Source organism: Eschrichtius robustus, chromosome 12 (genome assembly GCF_028021215.1).
Source record: "Eschrichtius robustus isolate mEscRob2 chromosome 12, mEscRob2.pri, whole genome shotgun sequence".
In the NCBI taxonomy this organism is placed as follows: Eukaryota; Metazoa; Chordata; class Mammalia; order Artiodactyla; family Eschrichtiidae; genus Eschrichtius; species Eschrichtius robustus.
The window spans coordinates 76,120,236-76,147,780 of NC_090835.1; the positions used below are offsets into that span (position 1 = coordinate 76,120,236).

A 27,545-nucleotide genomic window follows, 5' to 3' on the forward strand; every position below is an offset into this window, starting at 1 on the left:
CCGCGGGGCCGGCTTTGATGTTTCCCAGGCCCTGTCTTGGGGGTGCGGTGGGGGCTCTGAGTGGCAGTCTGGGAATGCAGCGTTTCACCACAGCTCCTGCAGCTCCAGCCCCGGGACCGGACGGGATGCTGGAGGCTGAGCTGGGGTCCCTCTGAGTCATGCCATCTCTTCTCCCAGCTCAGGTTTCTGTGGCAAGTGGTCTGTGGTTCCTGCAACCCCACAGCCCCTTTCCTTCCATCCTACCCCCCACCTGATTATCCCTTCCCATCTGGGGTCTGAGATGGTGCTGGGCCTTGCATGGGGGGAGCTTTCTAATATCCCTAAAACTCGAGTCCTTGGGCAGGATGGGTGATAGTGGTAAGGATCACGGTAGCCGCCCGCCGAGCGAGCTCATCCAAGGCACTTCACACGTGTTACTGCGTTTTCGGGTCACGACAGCCTCATGGGAGAGACAGAGGAAGCTGGGGCACGGTCTGTGTTCCTTACGCAAGGTCAGGCACACTGAGTGTGATGGTCAGGATCGAGTCGGACCTGACTGCAAACGCTTAACTAACGCTCCTGTGTGTGGACGAGACTCCTGGCCCCCACTGTGTCTGGAGAAGCTGAGCTGCGAAGTGGGGAGTCATCTACACTTTGAGGCGGATGATCTCTCTCTGGTCTTTGATGAGCATCTTTGGTTCTGGGTCGAGGGTCCCAAGATTTGGGTGAGTCACGTTTGCAGAGGCCCGCTGAGGCCTCGGCACGAGGCTGCCCATCTGTGTCAGGAGTGGGGGTCGGGAAGTGTTCCAGACGTGCCTGTGTCCGCCAGCTCTTGCCCCACACTTCCTCTGAGGTCACCTCAGTTCAGCTAGTGTTCGCTGAGTGCCTTTGTGAGCCTGGCGTTGTCTGCAGGAGGTGTGTCTATCTCACTACCTGGCTGCGGGGAGTGAGGTCCCATTCTGAGATCAGATACTTCCAGGATTGGTTTTGAGTTCCTGGGCGGGGCTTGGAAGAGCGTGGGGTGTGGAGTTGGCCTCCTTGGGTCATGGTCCTGGCTCTGCCACAAATTAGCTGTTTGATCTCGGGCAAATCCCTTCATCTCTCTGGACCTCAGTTGACCCACCCATCTGTACTACACAGGGGTTGTACCAAGTTGCTCAGCGGGGTCAGGACCACACTCCTGTGCAGAGATTGGAAGCGAGCAGGGGTGTTTGGGTTGTTAGGGTGACTGGGTGCAGATTTGCTAACTTGCACAGTGGGTGGGGTAGCCCAGCGTGGTGGAGAATTGTTCCATCCAGAGAGCCAGCAGGAACCCAATGAGAAGTAATGCAGGAGCTCCCAGCCCCTTTCAGCTCTTTGTGTCTTGCGGGCCGGCCCCTCTGGAATGCTGGGAAGCGGACCAACATCGGGTCAGCCCCTCCTCTGGGCCCAGCCCTGGGGGATCCTGAACTTGTCTTGAAACTGACTTTATGAGGAGACAGGTTCCTGTGCCCTAAAGAACCAAACCCCCCTCCCCCCGCTCCGCCCAGGGACTTGGAAGAGTGCTCTTTGGGCCAAGATCAGTCTCCAGTGGTTTGGGATGGGATGGGCAGGACCCCATTAGCCTCTTCCTTCCTGCCCTTGCTAGGCCCAGTTTGGCCAGAGGCAGAGCCTGCTTCTTCACATAGCAGCCCCAGGTGGCTTGTTGCTTCTTCCTGGAGGGACAGCACATCCTCCTCTGTGCCATCACCGGCCCCCCCCACCCCAAACTCCCCAGGCGGCTGGTGTCCCGGGCTCCGCAGCTCCGGGCCTCTGCAGGGCGCCCACGCGGACCAGGAGCAAAGCCCAGTGTATCATTCCTGCTTGGTAACTATGCCACCTGTCTGGCCCTGCCCTCCGCCTCCCCAGCCCATCTGCCGCTCTGCACAGGCTCTTCACTCTCCCCTTTGTTTGGCTACAGTTCCACCTTTGATTGCAGGGCCCCTTCCTCCGAGGGTGCCCCCCTGACCCCTGCCAGAGCTGAACTGTAGCCATGCAGGAGGGGGAGTGGATTCAGGTGAAAACCTGGGACCACTTAGCTCACCTCTCACCTAGCACAGAAGAGCCAGCCTTGGCCACAGACGGATCCTTAGGGATGGAGAGAAGGACGTGGGGGTGGCCCTGGCATGTCTTTGGGAATAATGCCAGTTCAAGAGAATATTGGCTTCTCCTGTGATGGGACGGGTTCTCCCAAAGACGCCCCTGGGGAATGCTGGGCTGCAGAGTGGTCTGTGGATGGGATTCAAAGCCGCCTCCCTGACCTGTGGCCATCTCTGATGCTGGACCCTCAGCGGGTATGTGAATGCCAGTAATCCTTCCAAGAAGTTCTTTGGATCATGATTTAACTTTGCTCAGTGTCCTGCATTCTGAAGATGGTGGGAGGGTTGCTTGCTAATGTTCTCTGCTCCTTGGTCTGGCATTTCCTATGATCTGGTCCCGCAGCTCCAAGGCCCTCTTCCTCTAGGGAGTGTCCCATGTGGCATTAATCCCCTCCTTCCCCTAGTCCTTGGGGCTCCCTCCCTCTTCGGTGTTCTAGAGGCACTGACTGCCCACATCATTCATTTGGCACGAGCTTTGCCTTATCCTGTGTCCGCCTCCAGACTAGCGTCCTGGAGGGTACTGCATCTTTGTATCCTGCGGAGCGCCCAGCACAGTGTAAACGTTCCTCAGTGGACACTTGGCAATTGTGGTCTCATGATCCTTCTCACTTGCACTTATTGGACGTCTCCTGTGCACAGGACAGTGGGTGTCCTGTGTTAGAACAGTGGCTGCAGCTCCCCCTGACCCTGCCTCTCCCGTGTTCCCCATCTGCAGGTGCCCAGGCAACCATTGTCTTCATCAAGGAGCCATCCTCCCAGGATGCGCTGCAGGGGCGCCGGGCGCTGCTCCGCTGTGAGGTCGAGGCCCCAGGCCCAGTGCACGTGTACTGGCTGCTGGATGGGGCCCCTGTCCAGGACACCGAGCGGCGCTTCGCCCAGGGCAGCAGCCTGAGCTTTGCAGCTGTGGACCGGCTGCAGGACTCGGGAGCCTTCCAGTGCGTGGCTCGGGATGATGCCACCGGAGAGGAGGCCCACAGTGCCAATGCCTCCTTCAACATCAAATGTGAGAGCCGGGGGCTGTGCCCGCCCCCTCCCTCTAGACCCTCAACTCCTGAGCCCTGCGGGACTCCTCCTTTGCCTCAGCTTCTCCCATTTCCAGTTGAATGGGGCAGGGAGAATGCAATTGGGGTCAGCTCTCTGCTTGTGTGGATAAGAGGAAGTTAAAAAGTTTTAATTTTTCCAGAATTTATTTCTTTTCCCCTTCAAGTCTTGAACCCATTGATCTGCCGGATGCTTTTGCAAATGGCAGGAGCAGTGAGGCAGTGTGGTCCAGTGTCTCTTGGCTCCAGAGCCTCCAGGTTCCATCATTTCCTGCTTGTCCTCCTTCTCCTCTGCTTTCTCACCCTTGCTCTGCCCCGCCCCTCACTCTGCAACCATGGCCTCTGCTCCAGGGATTGAGTCCGGTCCCGTGGTCCTGAAGCATCCAGCCTCGGAAGCCGAGATCCAGCCACAGACCCAGGTCATGTTGCGTTGTCACATTGATGGGCACCCTCGGTAAGGAGACGTTGAGGATGGGGAGGGAAAGGGTTATTCTGGACTGACAGAGCTGTCTCCCCAAACTGTGGACTCTGCCACCGCCCCTGCCCCATGCTGCTCCACACTGGGCCCTGGTCACCAGAGAAGGGGCAGCGTTGTGCTGTGGAGCGATCCTGGATTCTGGGAGCTGGGAAATCTAGAATCTCAGCCAGATTCTGCCCCTGAATTGTGTGCCTTTGTGCAAGTCATGGTCCCTCTCCAGGCCTCAGTTTCCCCATTTGTAAACTGAGGGGTCCAGCCCTGACCCTCTGATTCTGGCCCTCCCTACCGGCCACCTGAGAACCCCCTGCCCCCCTGCTGCTGACCCCCTCGGCCCCTCAGGCCCACCTACCAGTGGTTCCAAGATGGGAGCGCCCTGTCTGATGGTCAGAGCAACCACACCATCAGCAGTAAGGAGAAGAACCTGACCCTCCGGCCGGCCGGCCCTGAGCACAGTGGCATCTACTCCTGCTGTGCCCACAATGCCTTTGGCCAGGCCTGCAGCAGCCAGAACTTCACCTTGAGCATTGCTGGTGAGCATGGGGCAGGGATGGAGAAGGTGAGTTGGGGATGGGGGAGGGGCCTCCCCACCTTGCCTGCTCATGTGTCTGTGCCTCCCTCACCCCAGATGAGAGCTTTGCCAGGGTGGTACTGGCTCCCCAGGACATGGTAGTGGCAAGGAATGAGGAGGCCATGTTCCACTGTCAGTTCTCAGCCCACCCGCCCCCAAGCCTGCAGTGGGTCTTTGAGGATGACACTCCCATCACTAACCGCAGCCGGTAAGGCATCTGGCAGCAGCTTTCCAGTATGGTGATAAAAGTTGTATATGGTTCTCTAAAAGGGAATGAAGTTCTTATCACAGATATCATAGATCTATACGTGTATTACTTCGACTTTCCAGCAGATGGCAGTAGAATGTCTTCCTGTTACAAAATGAGTCCAACAAAGGGAAGGGTCTCCAGGAAGGGCATCTTTTTCCAGGTCCCACAGACACACTGTGTGAGCCAGCGATGGCTCTGCTACTTTCTCCCCTCCCCTTCTGCCCACATGGGTCTTCTGGGATGGGGGTGTAGAGACCCAAGGATGGAGGGACACAGGGGACCTGGGGGATCACAGCCTGGACAGGAAGGTCCCGGAGGGCAAGGATACCTTACTTACACACATGCACGCACACGCACATATTTTGGAAGACGCAAACATTACCAGAAGGTTCTGGGAGGTGTCAGGCCCTCTATAGGGACTTCTGTCCTCATCCAGGCCCTATGAGAGCAGAGAGCAACTGTGTGGTGCCAGGTGTGGCCATGGTCCTTTGGAGGTGTGGCTCCCTAGGCTGTGGGCTGGGATCCCGCCTGGCTGCAGCCCTGAGGACATACATCATCAGTAGTCCATCTGGTGCGTCTGAGGGACTTGTGGTGCTGGAGCTGCTGCTTTACCAGCAGGCGTATCTTGACTCAGCGGGAAGGTGGCCCCTGTGTCTCCACATAGATTGCTTGCTGCCTCCCACTTGCACTGCTGCTCGCCTGGCTGCCCCAAAGCTGCGTCTCTTGTAATTAGAATACACACCTCCACATACACACGAACAAGCGCACGCACACACGTGCACACACAGGCACACACGCACACACCAGCGTGGCGTGTTGGCTTCCTTCTCTCTGCCCTGTTCCTGGTTGATTCCTTCCTGCATATCTGACCTGTGCAGGATGGGGTTCCACTGGCTGCTCTCCAGAAGGAGGCCTGTGGGCCACTCCTTTCAAAGAGCACTCTCTCCCCTCCACAGCCCCCCGCACGTTCGCAGAGCCACCGTGTTTGCCAACGGGTCCCTGCTGCTGACCCAGGTCCGGCCGCGCAATGCAGGGGTCTACCGCTGCGTAGGCCAGGGCCAGAGGGGCCCTCCTGTCATCCTGGAGGCCACTCTCCACCTGGCAGGTGGGTTCCTGGGTCTGGGGTGCCAAGGTGGGAGCCGCCTTCAACGTTGTGGGCATGTAGAGATTTAGGCTCCTGTTTCCACTCAGAGCAGCTTGGAGGGCAGAGGGAGGAAGAGGATGCTGGGGTTGGAAGAGGAAATGCTGAAGGTCACGGGGAGGGCTCGTGCTGGAAAGGGCAAGGCTTGCTGCGGGAGAACATCAGGTACCCTGGGCCCCACAATAACCAGGCTGTCTGCTCCCATCCCTGCAGAGATTGAAGATATGCCACCATTTGAGCCACGGGTGTTCACGGCTGGCAGCGAGGAGCGTGTGGCCTGCCCGCCCCCCCAGGGTCTGCCGGAGCCCAGTGTGTGGTGGGAGCACGCGGGAGCCCGTCTGCCTGCCCACGGCAGAGTCTACCAGCAGGGCCATGAGCTGGTGTTTGCCAGCACTGCTGAGAGCGATGCTGGTGTCTATACCTGCCATGCGGCCAATCTGGCTGGTGGGCGGAGACAGGATGTCAACGTCACCGTGGCCAGTGAGCACCTTTGCCCTGAAGGGCGAGGCGAGGAGGGGAGCCCAGGTCCCAGGAGGTCTTAGGCTCTGGGTGTGATGGATAGAGGCTTCCCTGGTGCTCACCTGAGGCCCCGCCTCAGCTCTGAGCCCTGCCGGCTTAGGAACCAGTCAGCCGCTGGGAGGTGATATTGGAGTGGACAGTGGCAAGCCAGGCACAGAGGTTGGAGTGCCAGAAAAGTGGTCCTCTGGCTGCAGAGGACAAAGCAACGGAGTGGGAGTCTTGAGACCCAGGTCCCACTCTGTCCCCAGTGCATGGAATGACCATGGGTAGAAAGTCACCTGCCTTGCCAGGGGTCAGTTTCCTCATCCATAAAATAGGGCTTAATAACTCACTACCTTCCCTACTAGATGGCCAGAAAGATCAGTGAAGTAGATAAAAAAGATTTTTCCTTTTCTTTTTTGGGAAGGTGATGTGTCGGAGTTATATGTAGTAATTATTTTATTTGTTGTTATACTTTCCAGATTTCTACAGTGAACATATGACTTGTGAAATAAATGATAAAGACCTATATACCCTTGCTACAGGCATAGAGATACACTTATTTACACCATGCCTGTGTCAAACGTTTGTGATAATTTAAAAGGATATCTGAGACAAAGTCATACACACACCCATACTATTTTGCAACCTGCTTCTTCCATTTACCTCTACATCTTTCCAAGTAGGTAAATTGCAAAAATTCAGAAAGATTTCAAACATGAAAAGAGCTTTGTACACTTGTAAATTGTGATGGTATTATTCCCATTAAGATACTAAAACCTAGGAGACATGCGCTTTCGTGCTCAGGTACCTGGTTCAGGTGGGAAGCTGCAGCACCCAGGTAACACGCGCTCAGGACACTTCCACAGCGACACGCAGACAAATGCAAGCAGCCACGATCAGCCTTTCTCCAGTCGGGGTCTGTTGTTCACCTGTTTTATTGGGGATGCTTTTAAAAATGCAGAATCTGGGACCACACTCCACATCTCCTGCCCCCATCCTCTCTGGGGGTGGGCCCAAAGAGTGTTTAACAAATGCTCCAAGTGAGGCATATGCGTGCTGGAGGTGGGAGTGCTGGCTTTGATCAGTCTTTTGACAGGTACCAACAGTGCCCTGTGCCTGCACTGCTCCCTGAGAAGAAGGCCTGTGGAGTTAGAGTACGTGACGCACGCAGGGCTGGACTGGTGCGAAGGGGTAGGGGGTACAGTCCGGAGGAGGGAGGACTCCATCCCTGCATTCCATCAACAGATTTATCGAGTGCCTTCTTTGTGCTAGGCACTGCTCCCAGTACTGGGAATGCAGCAATAAACAAAGCAGACAAAAATCCTTCCCCTTGTGGAGTTCGTAGTCTAATAGGAGCAACACAGCAAACAAGGAAAACAGTTGAATGAACAAATACATGATTTTAGGTGGCAGCAGAGCCATGAAGAAAAATAAAATAGGGTAAGTGGCAGAGAGACGGCATGAGGGCCAAGGGGAGTTTAGAGAAGATTTCTTTAGAAGGTGGTATTTGAGCTGATGCTTAAATTAAAGAGGGAACCACGTGGACGGGCCCTGAGCAAAAAATGGGCTTGTAAATTGAAGGGACAGCAGTAGCCTGTGTGGCTTGTGTTGAATAAGTGATGGTGAGTGTGGTTGAGGTTGTCTGAGAGGCAGAGATTAGATCATATGAAGCTTTGTAAGATCATGGTAAGGACTTTGGCTTGTAATACAAGTGTACCAGTTATCTACTGCTGTGTAACAAACCAGTCCAAAACTTGAAACAATAGCCACTGATTTGCTCATGATTGATTCTGTGGGTATGGTTCAGCTCCATGTGCTGTTGGCGGCAGCTGATACATCAGCTGGTGGCTGGCTGTTCCCTGATGTCCCCCCTCAGGTGCCTCGCTCAGTCTGGCAGTTGAGGGAGGATATCGACCAGGGTGCCTTGGTTCCCTTCCACACGGCCGCTCCAACAGACTAGCTCAGGCTTCTCACGTGGAGGCTGGGTTCCAAGAGTGCAAAAGTGGATGCTGCAAGCCTTCTCAAGGCATTAGCTTAGACATTGTCCACTATATTCCATTGGACAGGGCAAGTCACAGGCCACCCAGATTCCAGGCAGTAGAGAAATAGACCATGCCTCTTGATGGGAAAGTGGCAACGTCACATTACAAAGAGAAGCAAGAGATGGGAGGAGTGTTTAAAGCCATCTTTGCAAAGTCTGCCCCACCAAGTCAGAGGATGAGAAGTCCTTGCAGGGATTGAGTGTGAGAGTGACATTTTCAAAAGGTGACTCTGGCTATTCTGAGAAGACTAGACTGTTAGGGGCAAGAGTCTAAACAGGAAACCAGTTAATAGATGACTGTAATCATCTAGGGGAGGTGTTTAAGGGGCTTGAACAGAGGTGGTAGCGGTGGAGGTGGGAGGTGGTGAAATTTAGGATACATTTTAGAGCTGAGGTAGATGAGGTTTGTGTAGATTGAATGTGATGGCGGGGGAAGCCGTAGAGAAGTCAACTAAGTTTTTGGCTTATACAGTTGGCTGGATAGTGGTGCTATTTACTGAGATAGAGAAAACTGAGATGAGCAGGTTTGGGGAGAAATTGAGCATTCTCTTTTGCACGTATAAAGCCTGAAGTGCCTATTAGATATCCAGTTGGAAATGCTGGTACTATTTGCAGGTCTGAAGTTCACTGGGGGGAGGTCAGGAGCCAGGCTGTGTATTTGGGACTTATCCACTTGGATAGTACTGAAGGCCGTGGACTGGATGAGATCATTCAGGGGATGAGCATGGCTAAAACGGAACAGAGATTCAAGGACCGAGCCTTGGAACGTTATGGTGTAATAAAGAAAGCAAGGATTTTGGAGTCATGCAGACCAGAGTTTTCAATCCTCTCTCTATCATGGATTAATAAATCACCATTACTTCTTTGAACCTCTGTTGTCTTATCTATAAAATGGGTATAAAAATAAATACCTTGGGGGTATATTGTGATCATTAACTAGGATAATGTTCAAAAGGTGCTGGCACATGGGCCTTCACTAAGGGGTAATGGCTGCAGTTATCACCGGAGCAGACAAGGGTTTCTAAACTCAGGGCCGGGGTTGGCGGGGAGGGTATTAGAATTTCTTGGGATTGGATCTGTTGGTTTTGCAGTTGTGTTGGTCAACCTTCTGTTTCCTCCCTGTCCCTCTAAGCTGTGCCCACGTGGCTGGAGAAGCCCCAAGACAGCCAGCTGGAGGAGGGCAAGCCAGGCTATTTGCATTGCCTGACCCAGGCCACACCCAAACCCACAGTCTCCTGGTACAGAAACCAGATGCTCATCTCTGAGGTGAGAACGGGGATTACTGCTGGGGGGGGCGGGGACACAGAGTCCTCTGTGCTCACCTCCAAGGCCCGCTTCCCCCCAACCCCGAGGCTGCCCCCAGGGCGATGATGGTGGGGGGCAGGCCGAGACCCGCTCTCAGGCACATCTCCTGTGCTGCAGGACTCGCGGTTCGAGGTCTTCAAGAACGGGACCTTGCGCATCAACAGCGTGGAGGTGTACGACGGGACGTGGTACCGCTGCGTGAGCGGCACCCCCGCTGGCAGCATCGAGGCCCAGGCCCGCGTCCAAGTGCTGGGTGAGCTGGCGCCTGGCCTCCTGGGCAGGAGAGGACCAGGGAGGGAGCAGCAGGGTCCAGAATCTTCAGGCCTGCCGCCTCAATTCCTCCCCTTTTCCGCTACTGAAACAGAAAAGCTCAAGTTCACACCACCGCCCCGGCCGCAGCAGTGCATGGAGTTTGACAAGGAGGCCACGGTTCCCTGCTCAGCTACAGGCCGAGAGAAGCCCACTATTAAGTGGGTCCGGGCAGGTGGGTACTGTGTGAGCATGGGGTGGGGGGCAGCAGGCAGTCCACCGGTCAGATGTATGCCTGTCTGAGGACCAGCTGAGTGCCCGAAACTTTGGGATAGACAAGAAATGTAGGGGCCGATTTCTGGTCCAGTTAGAAAAAAAAAGCCAGACACAAAAGAGGTCAGGTTACAGCGTTAGACAACGTATAAGACGACTCAAGGCAACAAATGATTGGATTGGTCCAGACAGGGCCGTAAAGTCCTTTCCCGCTTTTCAAAATAGTCATCCTTTCCAACGTAAAAGTAATCCTTTAGAAAATTTTGGCAGAAAATAATGCATAATCCCACCATCAGTCATCTCTGGGTGTGTACCTTTTTCTGTGTACGTCTTTTTGTTTTTACATAGCAGTTTTACTGTACATATAATTTTCACTTATTATACTTCCATGAGTAAGTCATGCTTACTATAGAAATGGAAGATGCAGATAACTGTATGTAATTTTATCTATTTTTACTTAACATTATCAAGCATTTCCCCGTGGTTTTGTACATAAACATTGGTTTTGATGATTGCAATAATATTCCAATGATTGGATTCACTGTAATTTACTTAAATATCCCCTAAATGTTGGACATTTGGGTTGTTAACCACCCTCCCTTCCTCCCTCCCTTTCTCTGTCTCTCTCTCTCTGCCTCTCTCTCTCTCTCTCTCTCTGTCTTTTTATTGCTGCAGTAAACATCTTGAGGCAGAGTTTTTTCTGGACTTGGGTTTATTTCCTTTGGGAAAGATTCCCAGAAATGGAATAATTATGTATAAAAGGGTATGCACATTTTTACAACCCTTGATGCGAATGGCCAAATTGTTTTTTAAAAGGTTTTTACATTCCCATTAACAGTGAGAGAGAGTGGGGTTGTAGATTCTGAGCAGCAAGTGGGCTGTCTCTGCTCAGGTGTCTGGGGGAGCTGTCTGTGGGGGGTGGGGCTCAGAATGGGTGGGACGATGGCAAAGAGCAGGAATGGGTTCTAGGAGTGGAGAGTGGCAGGCAGTGAGGGTGAGAGCAAGGCAAATTCCAAGCCCAAGCAGAAGTCCAGTTTGGTGGAAGTGGAACGTTTTACAGGGCAGTAGAAGGACGTGAGACTGAAAAATCAGAAAAGGAGTAAGTAATAGGGACTCCCAATGCCTGGCTCAGGCGTTTGGATCTTGTCTGTGAATTGCCAGGAGCGGTGGCGTGTTTTTCAGTAGAGGTGAGTGACTGAGGGCATTGCTGGCCACCCATGGGACTCTGGTCCATCCCATCATTCCCCAATGTTGCCCCTGTAGATGGGAGCAGCCTTCCAGAGTGGGTGACAGACAACGCCGGGACCTTGCACTTCTCCAGGGTGACCCGCAATGATGCTGGCAACTACACTTGCATAGCCTCCAACGGGCTGCAGGGCCAGATCCGTGCCCACGTCCAGCTCACCGTGGCAGGTGCGACCGTGCAGGGTGCTGGGGCTGGGGCTGGCGGGCCCTGTGGGGCAGCTGCCTGCACCCCGCCAGCCCCTTTGCTCAGTGCTCCCTGCCCCTCACCGGGTTCTTCCCATCCAGTGTTCATCACCTTCAAGGTGGAGCCGGAGCGCACGACCGTGTACCAGGGCCACACGGCCCTGCTGCGGTGCGAGGCCCAGGGGGACCCCAAGCCACTCATTCAGTGGAAGGGCAAAGACCGTATCCTGGACCCCACCAAGCTGGGACCCAGGTAGGCTGTCTCCTTCCCATACCCACCCCGCCTCTCCTGCAGCCCAGTCTCCCTGGAGCTGGCCTGGTGGGCAACGCTGTGACTTCTCTCCTGGCAGGATGCACATCTTCCAGAACGGCTCCCTGGTGATCCACGATGTTGCCCCCGAGGACTCGGGCCGCTACACCTGCATCGCGGGCAACAGCTGCAACATCAAGCACACGGAGGCCCCCCTCTATGTCGTGGGTATGGGACCCGGAGGGGTGTCCTGCACAGGAAGTGGGGGCACCTCACTTCTTTCTCATCCTTGTACTCATTGGCCCCTGTACACAGAAGGCACGAAACCATTTTTGCGGTGGGCGCGGGCATTCAGCTGTGTCCCCTCCACCGGGCCACCTCACAGTCAGTCTCAGGTTCCTTGCCTGGACCTGGGCTCTCCCTTAAACATTCCATGGCTAGTGGGTGTGTGTCTGTTCCGGGGGAGTCAGGGGGATGGTGCCCTTGTCCTAAAATGCTTCCTCCCAGGTCTCCCTACAGGTCCCTGGGTGGGCGGGGAGGGGATCAGGCCAGGATGCAGCAGCACGAGTTTCCTTTACCCTGGAGGCCCAGAGAGGATGATGTGTCAGGTGAAACACCCTGACTAGGGTCAGGGACTTGGGGTTTGGGTCTGGCCTCTCTTGCTAACCATCTCTGTGCCCTTGCAGGTGTTATTTCCTCCCCAGGGGCTTTTTTCTCTGTAAGGTGGGAGTGGTTTATATGAGAGGTTTCAAACTTTTTTTGGTTTAGCAGCGGAACTGGTTTTCTAGACAAAGTTTTATGTGGAACTTTAAATGGGTAAGGTGAAGTGACAGCCTCCTTGGTTGAAGCCACTGGGTGTGTGTGAGAGTTGGGGGATCCTGCATGGCCTCCCCCTTGGGCCTCTCTTCCTCCTGGCACCTCTTTCTCCATGGGACCTGAGGCCACTGAAAGCCCCTAGACTAGAAGATCCCTTCTGCAAATACGTTTCTCTTTTTTTTAATTTTTTTTTTTTTTTTTTGGCCGTGCCGCACATGAAAGATCTTAGTTCCCTGACCAGGGATTGAACCCATGCCCCCTGCAGTGGAATTGCAGAGCCCTAACCACTGGACCGCCAGGGAAGTCCCTACCAATACATTTCTTGAAGAACCACTCTGTGCTGGGCGATGGCTGGGATTCTAAACCAAAAGTTCCCAGATGCAGCTCTTCAGAGCCTGACTCATGATGTCAAGTCACTAAGGAAGCTTGTTAACAAAGTGTGGGTTTGTGGTGGGGCCAACAGGTGTGCTTCTTACGTGTGTCCCCGGCCTCGTGTCCGGATGCAGAGCCAGCTTGGGAATCACTGGCCTCAACTCCTGCAGAGCTCCCTCTGGCCTTGGTGGGGCCCTGAGGACCTGGCCCTTGTTGACGCCACTGATGGTGGTGACCCTCCCTGGGTCGCTCTGGCTTGGTCAGGCTATCAAGTGTCTGTCTGGGAGGTTGTCGTATGTGTGCAGTAGGGAGCGGCCAGTAGAGAAGTAGTGCTGGGCTTGCTTCAGCAGTCCCTGCTCACACCTATCTGTATGTCTCTCAGACAAACCGGTGCTGGAGGAGTCGGAGGGCCTGGGCAGCCCTCCACCTTACAAGATGATCCAGACTATCGGGCTGTCGGTGGGTGCCGCCGTGGCCTACATCATTGCCGTGCTGGGCCTCATGTTCTACTGCAAGAAGCGCTGCAAGGCCAAGCGGCTTCAGAAGCAGCCGGAGGGCGAAGAGCCAGAGATGGAGTGCCTCAATGGTGAGGGGCCCTGGAGGAGGGAGGCCGAGGAAGAGGGAGGCGGTGCTGTGCGCGGGTGCTGAGCGCCCTCCCGTGGCCACGGAGGACAGCGCTGTGGCGCTGGAGGGAACAGCTGGAGCCAGAGCAGAGCCACACCGCCTGCCCCAATCCCAGCTGGAAGCCTGGAGTTGGCCGATTCCCTGGGCCTTGGCTTCTGTGCAACCTGGCTTACATCTTGCTCATTGGAGCCTCTTGGGCCAGCCTCCTACGTTTCCCTGCCTTCTCCCTGCAGTTCTAAACCACAGACATAATTTAAGTATATGTGTTCATGTTTCTTTGTACACCTTGTCTCCCCCTATTAGTCTTTGAATTTCCCCAGGGGCGATCTGTCTGCCTGTTTCCCTCCTCCTGCCATTCTCTCCTCCGACTGGGGGCCCCCTGCGGACATTGCTGAGTCTCCCCTCTCAGTTCAGGAGTTCAGGAGCAGGGCCTGGGTTTCCCTTGTTGTGATTTTCCCTTTGTGCCTGTAGGAGACCCTATGAAAGCAAAAACCCTTATGTCACCATGCTGTCCAGGGACCAGTGACTCAGATGAAACTTGTGCAGTTTGTTCCATTTCAGAAGTTGTAATCGGCTGTGTCAATAAGTGGTCATACCCTAAGGGATGCCTGTCTCCCTCGCCCCAGCCCCATCAGTTCATCGGTTGGATTGTGTGTGGATTTTGTGTGGACCCCAGGATTGGACCCCTTTGGTAGAAGTGGGAGATTGTGGGAAAGAACTGCTGTCCCCGTGGTGGCCAGAGTGTCAGGTCTTATCTTGACACCCTCCCTGCTCCTTCTTCCCAGGCGGGCCTCTGCAGAACGGACAGCCCTCAGCAGAGATCCAAGAGGAAGTGGCCTTGACCAGCTTGGGCTCCGGCTCCGCGGCCACCAACAAACGCCACAGCACAAGTGACAAGATGCACTTCCCTCGGGCCAGCCTGCAGCCCATCACCACACTGGGTGTGTTGCCTTGGCCATCATCACCCCTGCTTAACTACAGGCTCTGGTCTGTCTTGGGGCTGCGCTAGGGCTGGTGGCTCTGGAGCCCCTGAGGCCCAGAACATCAGAAATGGAGGGAGCTTTGGGGAGGCCCGGTCCAGTGTGTCCCCCGCCTGTTGTCCACACCCCACCTCCACAGATTTTGTCATTCCTGTGTATTATTCACTTGATATTTCCTTTAGATTGACTCTCCCTCACCTTTTAAAAAAAAAATCTAACTAAAGTTAGCTTTGTTTTAGGAAGAACTGTGAGAAGTTACGGATCTGTGCTAGTTAAATGTTTTCTGAGCATAGGTTAGAATGTAGAACTAAGATCTGTTTATGGTGAACGACCTAAAATTCTCATACAGACCACCCTCTAGAAAATACTATTAATCTGACCCCTTTATTTCACTGTTAGCGACTGCCAAGCCCAGGGCAGAAGGGGAAGTGGTTTGCTCAGGGTCACCCACACAGCTGGGGCCACCGCCCAGTCCAGGTGGGTGGAGCAGAGAGACTCCCTGCTGTGTGACACAGGCCAGGTGCCTCCCAAGTCAGGGGCTTTTCTCTGCTTGGGGGAAGGCTGCTGGCCGACTCAGACGTGTGCCCGCAGGGAAGAGCGAGTTTGGGGAGGTGTTCCTGGCAAAGGCGCAGGGCTTGGAGGAGGGGGTGCCAGAGACCCTGGTGCTTGTGAAGAGCCTGCAGAGCCGGGACGAGCAGCAGCAGCTGGACTTCCGGAGGGAGTTCGAGATGTTTGGGAAGCTGAACCACGCCAACGTGGTGCGGCTGTTGGGGCTGTGCCGGGAGGCCGAGCCCCACTACATGGTGCTGGAGTATGTGGACCTGGTATGCTGCTGGCCGGGGCCCTGCTTGTCTCGGGCTGGGCAGTGCTCTGACCTGGGGGGCGGGGGGCACCGTGGGAACCTGCTGTCACCACCTTGAGATGCTCAGCCTCCTGTCCCCCCAGCTCTCCGACACCCGCCTTTCGTTGACCCGCACCCCGTCTGCCAGCCCCAGGTCTGGGGGTGGGGCCCAGGTTCTTCCGGCTTCTCCCTCTGCCCACTGCCTGGTTGCCTTCCAGGTCCTCTTCTCTGACTCTCGTTTTCTTTGGTTTTTTTTTTTCCCTCCCCAGGGCTTGTCAGCCCTTGAGAATAAACACGTCAGAAACTGGCTTTCCTTCTTTCCCTGCAGCCCGTACCACTTGAGGGACAGTGTTAACCCCGCCACTAACCTTCTCTTTCCACCCTGCTTGTCATGCCCAGCTCCACCCCTTGCTCTTCATTCCCTGGCCCATCTAGGCCTAATCCCCTTGGTTCTCAAACTGCTGCTTGTCAAACTCCCCAGCTCGGGGGCAGGAAGGGGGCGGAGTGACCCTCGTCTTTCCGTTAGTGAGTGCTGATGAGCGCTTTGTGCATGTTTCTGCCGCTGGTGTCCCCTCTTTGTTATGTCTGGAGGGCACGGCCTTCCTGTCTGGGGTCCGTGAAGACCCTGTGAAGACAGAGGGTTGGGGGCTGTGGGGTTTTCCTCTCTTGGCTCCCTCAGGGCAGGGGCTTCCTCACCTGCCCATCTAGGGCCTCCCCTGAGGGTCGCAATGACCGTCCTCCTCCCTTTCCGACTGAGAGCTTCTAGGAGGCACTTCCTATAGTTTTTAATTCCCACTGGACTCTCCCCATTGGAGGGGGTCTGGGGTGGGGATTGGGCATTCAGGTCGGGGCTCCTCACCCCGCCCCCCCATCCCCCCAGGGCGGGTACCTTGTGAGCACCTGCTGGGTTGGATGTTTTGGAGATACCGGCTGTACTCTGACTTGACAGAGACGCTTGGCTTTTCCTCAGGGAGACCTCAAACAGTTCCTGAGGATTTCCAAGAGCAAGGATGAAAAGTTGAAGTCGCAGCCCCTCAGCACGAAGCAGAAGGTGAGGACGGGGGGTGGGGTCGAGTCCCCCAAGGTGGGCCAGGGCCCGGGACAGTTACCTAACAGGAGTGCACTGATTGAATGCAGCCTGTGGGCCAGGCCCCGTGTAAGTACCTACCTCAGTGATCACGGTGATCCTCTGCGATACACGTCGCTATCCGAGTTGTGGGTGAAGACGCCAAGGTTTAGTTAGATTAAGTGACTTGTCCCAGTCATGGAGCCTGTGAGTGGCTTTGTGTGGCCACGTTGCCTTCGGGGAGAAGAGCTGCCCTTCACCTTGGCCGCTGGAGCAGGACGCCTGTCGCCTGCCTGGGACGCTGAGCTGGAGGAGCAGCAGGCAGCCTGGGCGTCTAGGGGCTTTCGGGGCTGGGCGTGGCCCTGAGCGTGTTTCTTCATCCTCCGCGTGTGAACTGGCCTCCTGACATGGTGCCCCTGCCTCCATCTCCGAGAATCCACAGGATTGTCTGCTATGGCTGTATATGGAAAGCCACAGGACAGGACGTGCTTCTCCAGCTGGGTGGGATGTCAGGACCCCAGAGCTAACAAATCAGGACACGTGTGGAGCCAGTGAATCTGGCATCATGGGCCCTTGGGGATGCAAAATTGAGACTGCCGCATGTCCTTGGGGCACTTAGGATCTAGTGGGAGAGCTTGGGTAAGTGAGTATGGCGTGTGCCTTACAGACTTCAGGTAAGACACAGAAAGCAAGTGAGAGACATAAAATAAGAGACGTTGAAGACGTCCATGTCCTTTAGGTGGACAGACAGTGTGGTTAACAAAGAAGGTCTCCTGGTAGAGAAAGCCATTCGAGTTCAAGTCTCAAGGACGAGAAGTAGGTGAATGGTGGGAAGAAGAGGAGTTTAGGTATGTTGCTTTGGCTGGGACAGGGGCGTAGGCAGGTGACAGGAAGTTATTTCCATCACGTGACCCAAGGGACTCTCTTTGGCTGAGAGTCGTCACCACTGTTGCTGAAGATCTCTCCACACTTTTTTGCCCAAGTGTCTTGAACTTGACGGGGAAAATTCAGTAAGTTGGGTTTCATACTCTTCAAGGACAATATTCTGCATTGGATGGTGGGGGGAAGGGCATTGCTTTAAAAAAAAATTGTAGATTTATGGATGGTACCTCAGACTTAGGGCGGAATCCGTGAGAGTGGGGTCTGAGGATCCGCATTCTTTAAACAAGCTCTCCAGCTGATTCTTAAGCTCATTAAGGTTCAAGGAGCCCAGGAGTAGGATAGTGGCTTTGTAATGGTTTTGGTTAAAGTCCCCTACAAGAAATGCATTTTAGGGCTTCCCTGGTGGCGCAGTGGTTAAGAATCCTCCTGCCAATGCAGGGGACATGGGTTTGTGCCCTGATCCGGGAAGATCCCACATGCCACAGAGCAACTAAGCCCGTGTACCACAACTACTGAGCCTGCGCTCTAGAGCCCGCGAGCCACAACTACTGAAGCCCGTGTGCCTAGAGCCCGTGCTCCGCGACAAGAGAAGCCACCACAATGAGAAGCCCGAGCACCGCAACCAAGAGTGGCCCCTGCTCACCGCAACTAGAGAAATCCCGCACGCAGTAACCAAGACTCCAACGCAGCCAAAAATAATAAATAAATAAAATAAATAAATTTATTTAAAAAATGCATTTCACATCATGGCCCAGCAAACACACACACACACACACACGCAACTAAAATTAATCTTTCACAACCCTATATTTGATGCACTTAATATTTCCTATCCTATCCTTTCGTTTTTTAACCCACTAAATTAGTTTTGAGACCCATATGAGTCTCGATCAGTAGTTTGAAAAACACTTCTTTTGGGGGATTCCATGAAAATGAAAATTCTTAGGAAAGCTATATTAAAATTTGTAGATGCTTTCTTGCGCTAATAATTTAGTGAGCTACTGTGCCACTTTATATTCCTAGGGTCCTGGGGGAATAGAAGGAGAAAACGTTCAGTTTTTAAAGGGAGGTGGAGTGGTAAGCAGGCTGCTCCCTGGCCAGCTAGAGCTGGAATGAGGGTGCCATGCCTGGACTGGGAGGAGCCTCGGGAGGATTCCAGGATAGCTGTGGGATCGTGATCGCAATCGAAGACACACGCCCTGGGCGCTGGCATAATTGTAGGTGGTGCTTGTTAGAGTAGCTGATAAGATGATGGAGATTTTGAAGTTTCAGCACTGTATCCTGTGATATCTCCATGGATCACCTGCAAGCTAATGATGGGACCAGGAGCAGGGGCAGCTTAGCACACCTGGTGGACAGCGCTTTGCTTTAAGCAGTCAGATGCCGGATGGGAAGCAGCAGCCTGTTTGGGAAGAGCAGGGAAGTGTCATGGTGGCTTAGCCAGAACTCGGGCGAGCCCCCAGGGTGTTAAAGTTGGAAAGGAGGGGTGGATCTGGTCTTTACCAAAGTGCAGGTGTTTATAACAGCATTTGAAAATTAATCCCCTTGCCATCTGATGGCGCCTTGCCCAGCAGTAAGGAAACACTTAACTGGCTTGGGTTAACAGAATTCCCTTTTACTGTCCTCGCTTAGCCAGTATTTCCAGAAGCACTGCTTCTCTGGAAAGATAGCAAGTTAGTCACTGGGCCAAGACCTCTGTCTTCTGTTCCCATGACTAGCAACAGATTGTTTAGCTTGTGAGCCAGAGCAGAGAGGGCAGGCTGAGGGGAAAGCCAAGTCTGATGAGGGCTTGTTACAAAAGCCTTTGTCTGCCCCTTACAGACAACCGGGCAAGGCTGGACAATGCCCTGGCGTTTTGAAGCCTGAAGTAGAGTGTGTCCATTTATAATGCCTTTTACCACCAGTGTCACTTGGGGCTTCCTGAGGATGGCAGCCTGGGAGCTCTTTTGGGAGCATGACCTCTCCTTTTCCTTGGAGATCCAGTACCCGGCTCTGCACCCAGGGACGGCTCAGTAATCCCGGTGGACCTGTTCTCATTGGCTCATGCATTTGGTTGGAAGCTCTCCGGAGATTTTGTGGCTTCACTTTTGATAAAGAAAATACACGAAGAAGATGAGATTTCCCCTAACTCTTTTTTTTTAATAATTTTATTTATTTATTTATTTACTTATTTATTTATTTATGGCTGTGTTGGGTCTTCGTTTCTGTGCGAGGGCTTTCTCCAGTTGCGGCAAGTGGGGGCCACTCTTCATCACGGTATGCGGGCCTCTCATCACGGCCTCTCCTGTTGCGGAGCACAGACTCCAGACGCGCAGGCTCAGTAATTGTGGCTCACGGGCCCAGTTGCTCCGCGGCATGTGGGATCTTCCCAGACCAGGGCTTGAACCCGTGTCCCCTGCATTAGCAGGCAGACTCTCAACCACTGCGCCACCAGGGAAGCCCTCTCCTAACTCTTGGTAGTGGCCTGTGTTCAGCCTGTCTGCACATGCAGTGTCAGTTGATATATTGGATATGTAATGGGTCCAGACTGGTCGTGGTTGGGATCAGTGCTGCCTAATAGAACTTCCCGAGGTGGTGGAAACATTCCATACCTGTGCTGTCCAGTGCAGTGGTCACCAGCCCCATGTGGCTACTGAGTACTTAGCATGTGGCTAGAGAGACGGAGAAGCTGAATTTTTTATTTTATTAAGTTTTAATTAACTTAAATAGCCACACGGGGCTAGGGGGCTACTGTTTTGGACAGCGCAGGTGTAAACCATTGTTTTTAAACTTTTTTTGACTGAGACACAGTAGCAAAAAAAAAAGAAAAGCACATTTTACATCACAATGCAACACAGACGTGCATATTTATTTATTTATTTTAAATATTCTAAAGTGTCACTTTTTAAAAATTAATTAATTTATTTTTGGCTGCGTTGGGTGTTTGTTGCTGCACGCTGGCTTTCTCTAGTTGTGACGAGTGGTGGCTGCTCTTCATTGCGGTGCACGGGCTTCTCATTGCGGTGGCTTCTCTAGTTGCAGAGCACAGGCTGTAGGTGCGCAGGCTCCAGTAGTTGTGGCACGTGGGCTCAGTAGTTGTGGCTCGCGGGCTCTAGAGCGCAGGCTCAGTAGTTGTGGCGCACGGACTTAGTTGCTCCTCGGCACGTGGGATCTTCCTGGAGCAGGGCTTGAACTGTTGTCCCCTGCATTAGCAGGTGGATTCTTAACCACTGCGCCACCAGGAAAGTCCCAGACATGTATATTTAAAAAATGAAAAAAGTTCCATGAATGATAGTTATCCTTACCACGTGTGATACACTCTGATATTTTCTATTCCTTTAAAAAAAGAAAATGCTGGTTAAGATTCACTAAATGGGTTTTATGCCATACTAGTAGGTTGTGACCACAATTAGCAAACCTCCAGTGGAGGCAGTGGGGCCTGCAGGGATCTCACTGGTCAGAGCACACAGACTGAGAAGATCTGTCTTTGAAGTGACCCCTCTCCCAGTGTTTGGACTCAGCTCCTCTCCTGGCCTTTCTGTGACCCTGGGAGCCAGGCTGGTGAAGCTGCTCGGAGCCAGCCAGCGATGCCGAAGGGCCAGTCCACAGCCAGCACCCCACCCCTGGGGTCACTGATGGCAGACAGCCCTTCCTGTGCCCCCATCCACAGTGAGGTGACCCAGGAAAGGCGGCTGCAGTGTTGAGGAAAGAGCCAGGCTTTGGCATTTGGCTGGGACTGTGGGCAAAGCTGAGGAGGAGCCCACCTCACAGAGAGCAAGCAGGGGAGCAGCTAGCCTGGCTCAGGGCCCGGGCACACAGTAGGTGCACAACAAGTGTTCCCACCCCCTTCTCTCTGACTGGGTGGTCTCCTTCTTGCCCTGGGTAATGTGGGAGCAGCCCTTCTACCACTCACATTCACCTTTGTTCCTTTTTGAACTTCAGGGACATAGAATCAGATAAACCATAATCTTGGTTAATCTGTGACATACTGTCATTGGTCCACACACAGGCTGCTTTTACTTAGTTATTGTTATTTTTTTAATGTGTTTATTGGCGTGTGTATGTATGTGTGTATGTTTGTTTCATTTTGATATTTCAAACTTAAAAGACTATAAGAATAGTTCAAGGAGCTCCTACAAACCCTTTATCCAGATTCAATTGTTTACATTTTGCCCCATTTGCTTTATTATTCTCTGTGTCTGTATATTATTATTTTTATGCACTTTTCTGAACCATTGGAGGTAAGTTAGAGGCCAACTTTTGACCTTTTGCAATCATATGTGTGGCAAATGATACCTTGTCGGGTCTTGATTAGTATTCTCCTGTGAATCACCCATGATACTGGTCATTGTCCACGTTTGTCTCTCCATGATTGCGTATGTGGTGGGTGGCTTCTCCCTTATGGATCCTGAAAAGTGAGTCTGTGTGCTGGAAGAAATACACAGCTGGCCAGGAACTTGTTAAAAATAACCTTCCATGCGGACCTCTTTGCATTTCTGTTTGTCTTGTTTTTATACACAAGGAAATGCTACATGTCCTGTGTCCCTTGGTGTTGCTCCCAAGGTTTGGATAAGGTGACAGAGGCATAGGGACCATTGGTTTTTACAAGCACTCTCCTGGTGCTCTGATTTTACCTCTGTCTGGCATGGCTCACCTTCCCCCAATTGGTGGCACCCTTCTGCAGGTACAATTCTGACCTCCCTTCTAGACTGCCCTCTCACCAGGAGCCCAGTCTTGCCATCCCTGTTATATTCTGTCAGCACCCAGTTGTATGTGGTGTATAGTAGATGCTTAATTGATATTCGTTCAGTGCATTGGTGTATATTTTTAAAATGTTAATATTTCTTAATTATAATTACATTTAATATGTTATATAATGTATTATATGTAATACATTCACATGGCTCAAACACTTTTAAAAGGTATCAGTGAAAAATCTCCCTAACTCTCTTACACTTTGGAAAATAGTTTTGCATTATTTTGTAATGCTAGAGCTACTCACAGTCCATGACCCCACACTGCTGGGTCTTAGTTGTGGCCGGTGGGCTCCTTAATTGTGGCTTGTGGGCTCCTTAGTTGCGGCTCGCCAGCTCCTTAGTTGCGGCACATGGGCTCCTTAGTTGTGGCATGCGAACTCTTAGTTGCGGCATGCATGTAGGATCTAGTTCCCTGACCAGGGATCGAACCCGGGCCCCCTGCATTGGGAGCTCAGAGTCTAACCACTGTGTCAGCAGGGAAGTACCCAGCACTGTTCTTTTTTCTTTTTTTTTTTTTTTTTAATTTTCTTTTTGGCTGCATTGGGTCTTCGTTGCTGCACGCAGGCTTTTCTCTGTTTGTGGCGAGCAGGGGCTACTCTTCGTTGCGGTGCATGGGCTTCTCATTGTGGTGGGTTCTCTTGTTGTGGAGCATGGGCTCTAGGCGTGCGGGCTTCAGTAGTTGTGGCACGTGGGCTCGGTAGTTGCCCAGCACTGTTCTTTTTTTTTTTAAAAATTAATAGCTACTTTATTTATTTATTTATTTTTAGCTGTGTTGGGTCTTCGTTTCGTGCGAGGGCTTTCTCTAGTTGCGGCAAGCGGGGGCCACTCTTCATCGCGGTGCGCGGGCCTCTCACTATCGCGGCCCCTCCCGTTGTGGGGGCACAGGCTCCAGACGCGCAGGCTCAGCAGTTGTGGCTCACGGGCCCAGTTGCTCCGCGGCATGTGGGATCTTCCCAGCCCAGGGCTCGAACCCGCGTCCCCTGCATTAGCAGGCAGATTCTCAACCACTGCGCCACCAGGGAAGCCCCCACACTGTTCTTAATAGCGAAAATCTGGCGGGGGGTGGGGGAAACAAATTTCCACCGACATTAGAAGGAATAAATTATGATGTGTTTATGATGAAAAAGAACTCAGTACAATGATATCCCATAAAAAGGATGAACCTTGCAATGTTAAGTGAAAGAATCAAGGCACAAAGGAATATACATATTTGTATGCTTGCAGCCTTATCTGGTTCTAAAACAGGCAAAATGGAATTGTATTGTTTGTTTAGGAACATATGCATAAGCAGTAAAACTGTAAAGAACAGACAAGACATTATTTTCATAGAAGTCAGGATAGTGATTACCTCTTGAGGAGAGAGGAGAATTTGTGATGGGGAAGGAGCCAGTGGGGGGCTTCTGGGGGCCTATCATTGGTTTGTTTTTTTTAACTTGGTGACTGTTACCTGGGTGTGGGTGTTATAGTTATTCGTGAAAGTAGACATATATTTTATGAGCTTTTCTATATGTAGTTCACACCAAAAATATAAACCAAAAGTTTCCCTACCTTTTCTCTCTGGCCTCCAGCTACCCTTCTCAGAGGCAACCAGTGTGTGTGTGTGTGTGTGTATCTATCTACTTTCGCTCACACATATATTTTATATATAGATATATATGATTGTTTATTTTGTTTTTTATGAAATGCAACTAGTAGAAAATATGTAACTTCGAAGTAAAAAAAAAAAAAAAGAGGAGCAACCCCTAAAGATGTGAGCTATACTTACTGCCCAGTTATTTTTCACTCAGCAGGTGGTCACTATGTGTTCTCCCCACCCCACCTGCCACTCACTTAATCTAGCACCTGCTGTGCATGGGAGTGGGGCCGAAAACTTTATTTCATTCAATTCAGTTCTCCAACAACCCAGGAGGGCAGGTCCTGTTATTCCCATTTTACAGAGAAGGGAACAGGCTATTGTGCCTTTGTTTTGGGGCTTCCTTCAGCATCACATTAATGGTGCTGAGACCCCACCAAGAGCTGTGTCAAGGGCGGTCCGCTGATACCCCAGTCCTGATCTGCTCTGACAGCCCCCTTTCTCGTTCCAGGTGGCTCTGTGTACCCAAGTGGCCCTGGGAATGGAGCACCTGTCCAACAACCGCTTTGTGCACAAGGACCTGGCCGCTCGAAACTGCCTGGTCAGCGCTCAGAGACAGGTGAAGGTGTCGGCCCTGGGGCTCAGCAAGGACGTGTACAACAGGTAGGGGGCACAGGTGGGGTGGGCGAGGGGCAGAGGGCAGACACAGATGGTGGGGGATGGGAAAGGGCTTAGTCCAAAGCTGGAGGCCCCGGGAGGGGCAGAACCTTCCCACCCTCTCCCAAGGGTGCAGTAGGCATCCCAGCCAGTGGACCACAGCTCCCTGATCTTACACATTTTCTCTAGTGATAAAAAAAAATTATAAACCTTTTTCAAAAGTAACTAGTCACACTTTATATAGTTTTATATAGAATTTAACTATTCATATGGTTCCCTCTGTAACTTCCTGAATTCAGTAATTATTATTTTTAAGGCTAAGACTTAAAGCTTAGCACCCATAGCCAGAGATCGCGCTGGAATATACATTACCTAGTGCCTCCGGGAACTTCCCCTCGAGTCATCCCAGTTCTGACTCACCCTGGTTTGTCTGACTGTTGCTTTATTCATGATTGGTTTCTCACTAGTAAAGCCCTTTAAGATTTCTTTCCATTTAACGTGTTCATTTTTCACACTTTTAAACTAGTATAGAAAGTATGTATGATTATTAGCTTTTAAATATTGACATTAGGCAAAGTCTGATTCTTAAGGGAATTTTTTAACTGTCAGACCCCACGTGGATGCCTCCAGATTTCATCCAGTATACAACCCGCCCCCACCCAACCCCTTGCTAAGCAAAAATGTTTCCAATTTCCCGGAATGCCTTGATACAGAAAATCTGGGCTGTAGCTTGGGCATGAGACCCAGACCTGGGGTGAGGTTGGGATCCCAGGCTGTGCCCCTCATCCCCCCACCCCCATGCCTGTGTGTCCTCTTGTCCCGCAGTGAGTACTACCACTTCCGCCAGGCCTGGGTGCCGCTGCGCTGGATGTCCCCTGAGGCCATCCTAGAGGGTGATTTCTCCACCAAGTCTGATGTCTGGGCCTTCGGCGTGCTGATGTGGGAAGTGTTCACCCACGGGGAAATGCCCCATGGTGGGCAGGCAGATGATGAAGTGCTGGCAGGTAGGCAGCTCTATTTCCGAGAGACAATTCCAGATGTTCTCTAGGTGGAGAGCTTGCTCAGGGTCCCGGGGCCAGTTCAGCTCCCCCACCCCTCTCAGGGCTGGTATCAGCACGTACATGGATACGGCCACTCCACTTGTTAGATTACCGAAATACCTTCATACTGGTTGGTAAATAGTCCTTGTTCCCAGCGTTCACTCTAGCTACTCTGGTGCCTGCCTATTGATCCCACTTCAGCCCCTGTTCATTGGCTGCTTCTTGTGCTGCTTGGACCCTGCCCCCTCCAGCCAGAGAGAGCTGGGACCAGGGGAGTCCTCCCCTTTGCTTGCAAGATGCTTTCTATAAGCTCCTTGAATCCTTGCTCACCCACACTGGCCAGCGTCCCTCAGAGTCTCCCCCACGTGGTTGCCTGTGGGAACTGCAGGCTCCACAGAGTATTGGACAGGCGGTTAAATATTTTGACTAACCCTCTTCACACCGTCTTTCTGCAGACTTGCAGGCTGGGAAGGCCAGACTCCCGCAGCCTGAGGGCTGCCCTTCCAAGCTCTACCGGCTGATGCAGCGCTGCTGGGCCCTCAGCCCCAAGGACCGGCCCTCCTTCAGCGAGATCGCCAACACCCTGGGAGACAGCCCCGCGGATAACAAGCCGTGAGGAGGGAGCCCAGGCAGGCTGTGCCTCAGGATGGCGTGGGCAGGGGAGGACCTCCTGAGGGGTGCCCACAGCATGATGGGCAAGATCCTGGTCCTCTTGGGCCCTAGGGGCCCCACCCGGGCACCACAGGCACTGCTGAGGTCAGGCAGGGCCTGGGCTTTCTTCCTCTTCCTCACCCTCAGCCCTTGGGGAGGCTGATTTGGACCCAGACTGGGTGACTGGGGCTTTGGGCTGGGCAGCTTTCTCTGCCACCCCTTCCCCCATCAGGGACAGTGTGGGTGCCTCAGGTAACCCCAATTTCTGGCCTGGGTCTCCTCCCCTCCACCAGGTCCAGTTCTGCCACTCACCTGCCAACTTCCTTGGGGGAGGGCTAGGCTGGAGGTGAGCTGGCTTCAAGGGGAGTTCCTTAATATACTCAAGTCCTGGATTGTTCTGGCCCCTGGGGACCACTTTGGGGTCTGCACTAGGATCATGGAGGACCCAGCCAGCGAGTCCCCCCCTCCCTCCATGGACATGTGCACGCTGACCCAGACCTGCGCCTCCTCCCCACCCTTCTCTCCTTTTCTCATCCTAAGTGCCTGGCAGATGAAGGAGTTTTCAGGAGCTTTTGACACTATATAACCCGCCCTTTTTGTATGCACCGTGGGCGGCTTTTGTATGTAATTGCAGCGTGGGGTGGGAGGGCATGGGACGCAGGGGTGGGTCCTGGAGGAGATGGGACAGTGGGCCACCCCTGCCTCACACCTTTATTGTTGTTGTTGTTGTTTGTTTGTTTGTTTTGGTTTTTTTTTTACACTCGCTGCTCTCAATAAAGAAGCGTTTTTTACAACCTGCTTCTGATGCTCATTCCCTACTTTTTGCCCATAAATGATGTGCCTTCTTCCCTCGCTTATCAGAAGGGGCCATGTGCCTTCCCGGAGTCTTGGGGGGTGCTTCGGCAGGGATAACTGGCAGACACTGGTCCTTCTCTCTGGTTTGTGGAGCAGTTGAATACTTTTTTTTTTTTGGCCACACTGCGTGGCTTGCAGGGTCTTAGTTCCCCAACCAGGGATTGAATCCGGGCCACAGCAGTGAAAACATGGAGTCCTAACCACTGGACTGCCAGGGAGTTTCCTCCTGGGGCTGTTGAGAATGTGGGCTCAGAGGAGGTGAGGCCACCTCTTGTTCATGTGACCCTGTGTTGCTCTTTGAGGCCAACTAATTATTCTCTGCTGGCTGGCCTGGTACTCATGCTCAGGTATTGAGCATAGGAGTGTGAGGAGGGAACTAGTTAGAGTGGGATTGGAGAAGGAGTTAGTGACAGATTCAGGTCTCTGAATCCCTTTAAGACTCTAGGAAGGTGATGGAGGAGATAGGACTGAGCAGAGATGCGCTTAATGCCTCACTGCTCCAGGGCTTTCAGCCCTCAGCTGGTTTGATTCCTGCCTCTTCATTACCTAGACCTTGTGTCATCAGTTACACTCTACCATATCGTAACTTCAGCATGGTCCCCCATCCTAAAGAGATAAGTCCTGACCCCTGGAATTGCTCTAGTTCCTTCTGTTCCTCACCAAATTTCTCAGTAATGAAAAGAACAGCTAATATTTATTAAATACTTGCTCTGTACCAGTCACTTTGCTAAGCACTTAACATGCATTATCTTACTGAACTTCTGTGACCACTCTGTTAGCCAGATATTATTGTTCCCATTTCACAGATTAGGGAACCAAGGCTCAGGGAGGT

The 27,545-nt window shown here is 52.7% G+C and overlaps 1 protein-coding gene across 1 annotated transcript in view; it reads left to right on the forward strand.

Moving 5' to 3' along the window:
• Window positions 1-26,652, forward strand: part of PTK7 (protein tyrosine kinase 7 (inactive)) — a 59,784-nt gene extending 33,132 nt beyond the window's left edge. Inside the window, exons 2-20 of the mRNA XM_068557105.1 lie at window positions 2,812-3,099; window positions 3,488-3,590; window positions 3,954-4,144; window positions 4,240-4,390; window positions 5,389-5,537; window positions 5,787-6,053; window positions 9,248-9,381; window positions 9,538-9,673; window positions 9,785-9,904; window positions 11,206-11,355; window positions 11,473-11,623; window positions 11,721-11,848; window positions 13,191-13,394; window positions 14,218-14,373; window positions 15,004-15,236; window positions 16,224-16,304; window positions 24,022-24,173; window positions 24,993-25,171; window positions 25,663-26,652. Coding sequence (XP_068413206.1) covers window positions 2,812-3,099; window positions 3,488-3,590; window positions 3,954-4,144; window positions 4,240-4,390; window positions 5,389-5,537; window positions 5,787-6,053; window positions 9,248-9,381; window positions 9,538-9,673; window positions 9,785-9,904; window positions 11,206-11,355; window positions 11,473-11,623; window positions 11,721-11,848; window positions 13,191-13,394; window positions 14,218-14,373; window positions 15,004-15,236; window positions 16,224-16,304; window positions 24,022-24,173; window positions 24,993-25,171; window positions 25,663-25,823 — 3,134 coding nt within the window. The 3' untranslated portion in view covers window positions 25,824-26,652. The remainder of the gene's footprint in view (window positions 1-2,811; window positions 3,100-3,487; window positions 3,591-3,953; window positions 4,145-4,239; window positions 4,391-5,388; window positions 5,538-5,786; window positions 6,054-9,247; window positions 9,382-9,537; window positions 9,674-9,784; window positions 9,905-11,205; window positions 11,356-11,472; window positions 11,624-11,720; window positions 11,849-13,190; window positions 13,395-14,217; window positions 14,374-15,003; window positions 15,237-16,223; window positions 16,305-24,021; window positions 24,174-24,992; window positions 25,172-25,662) is intronic.
• The last annotated feature ends 893 nt before the right edge of the window (window positions 26,653-27,545 follow it).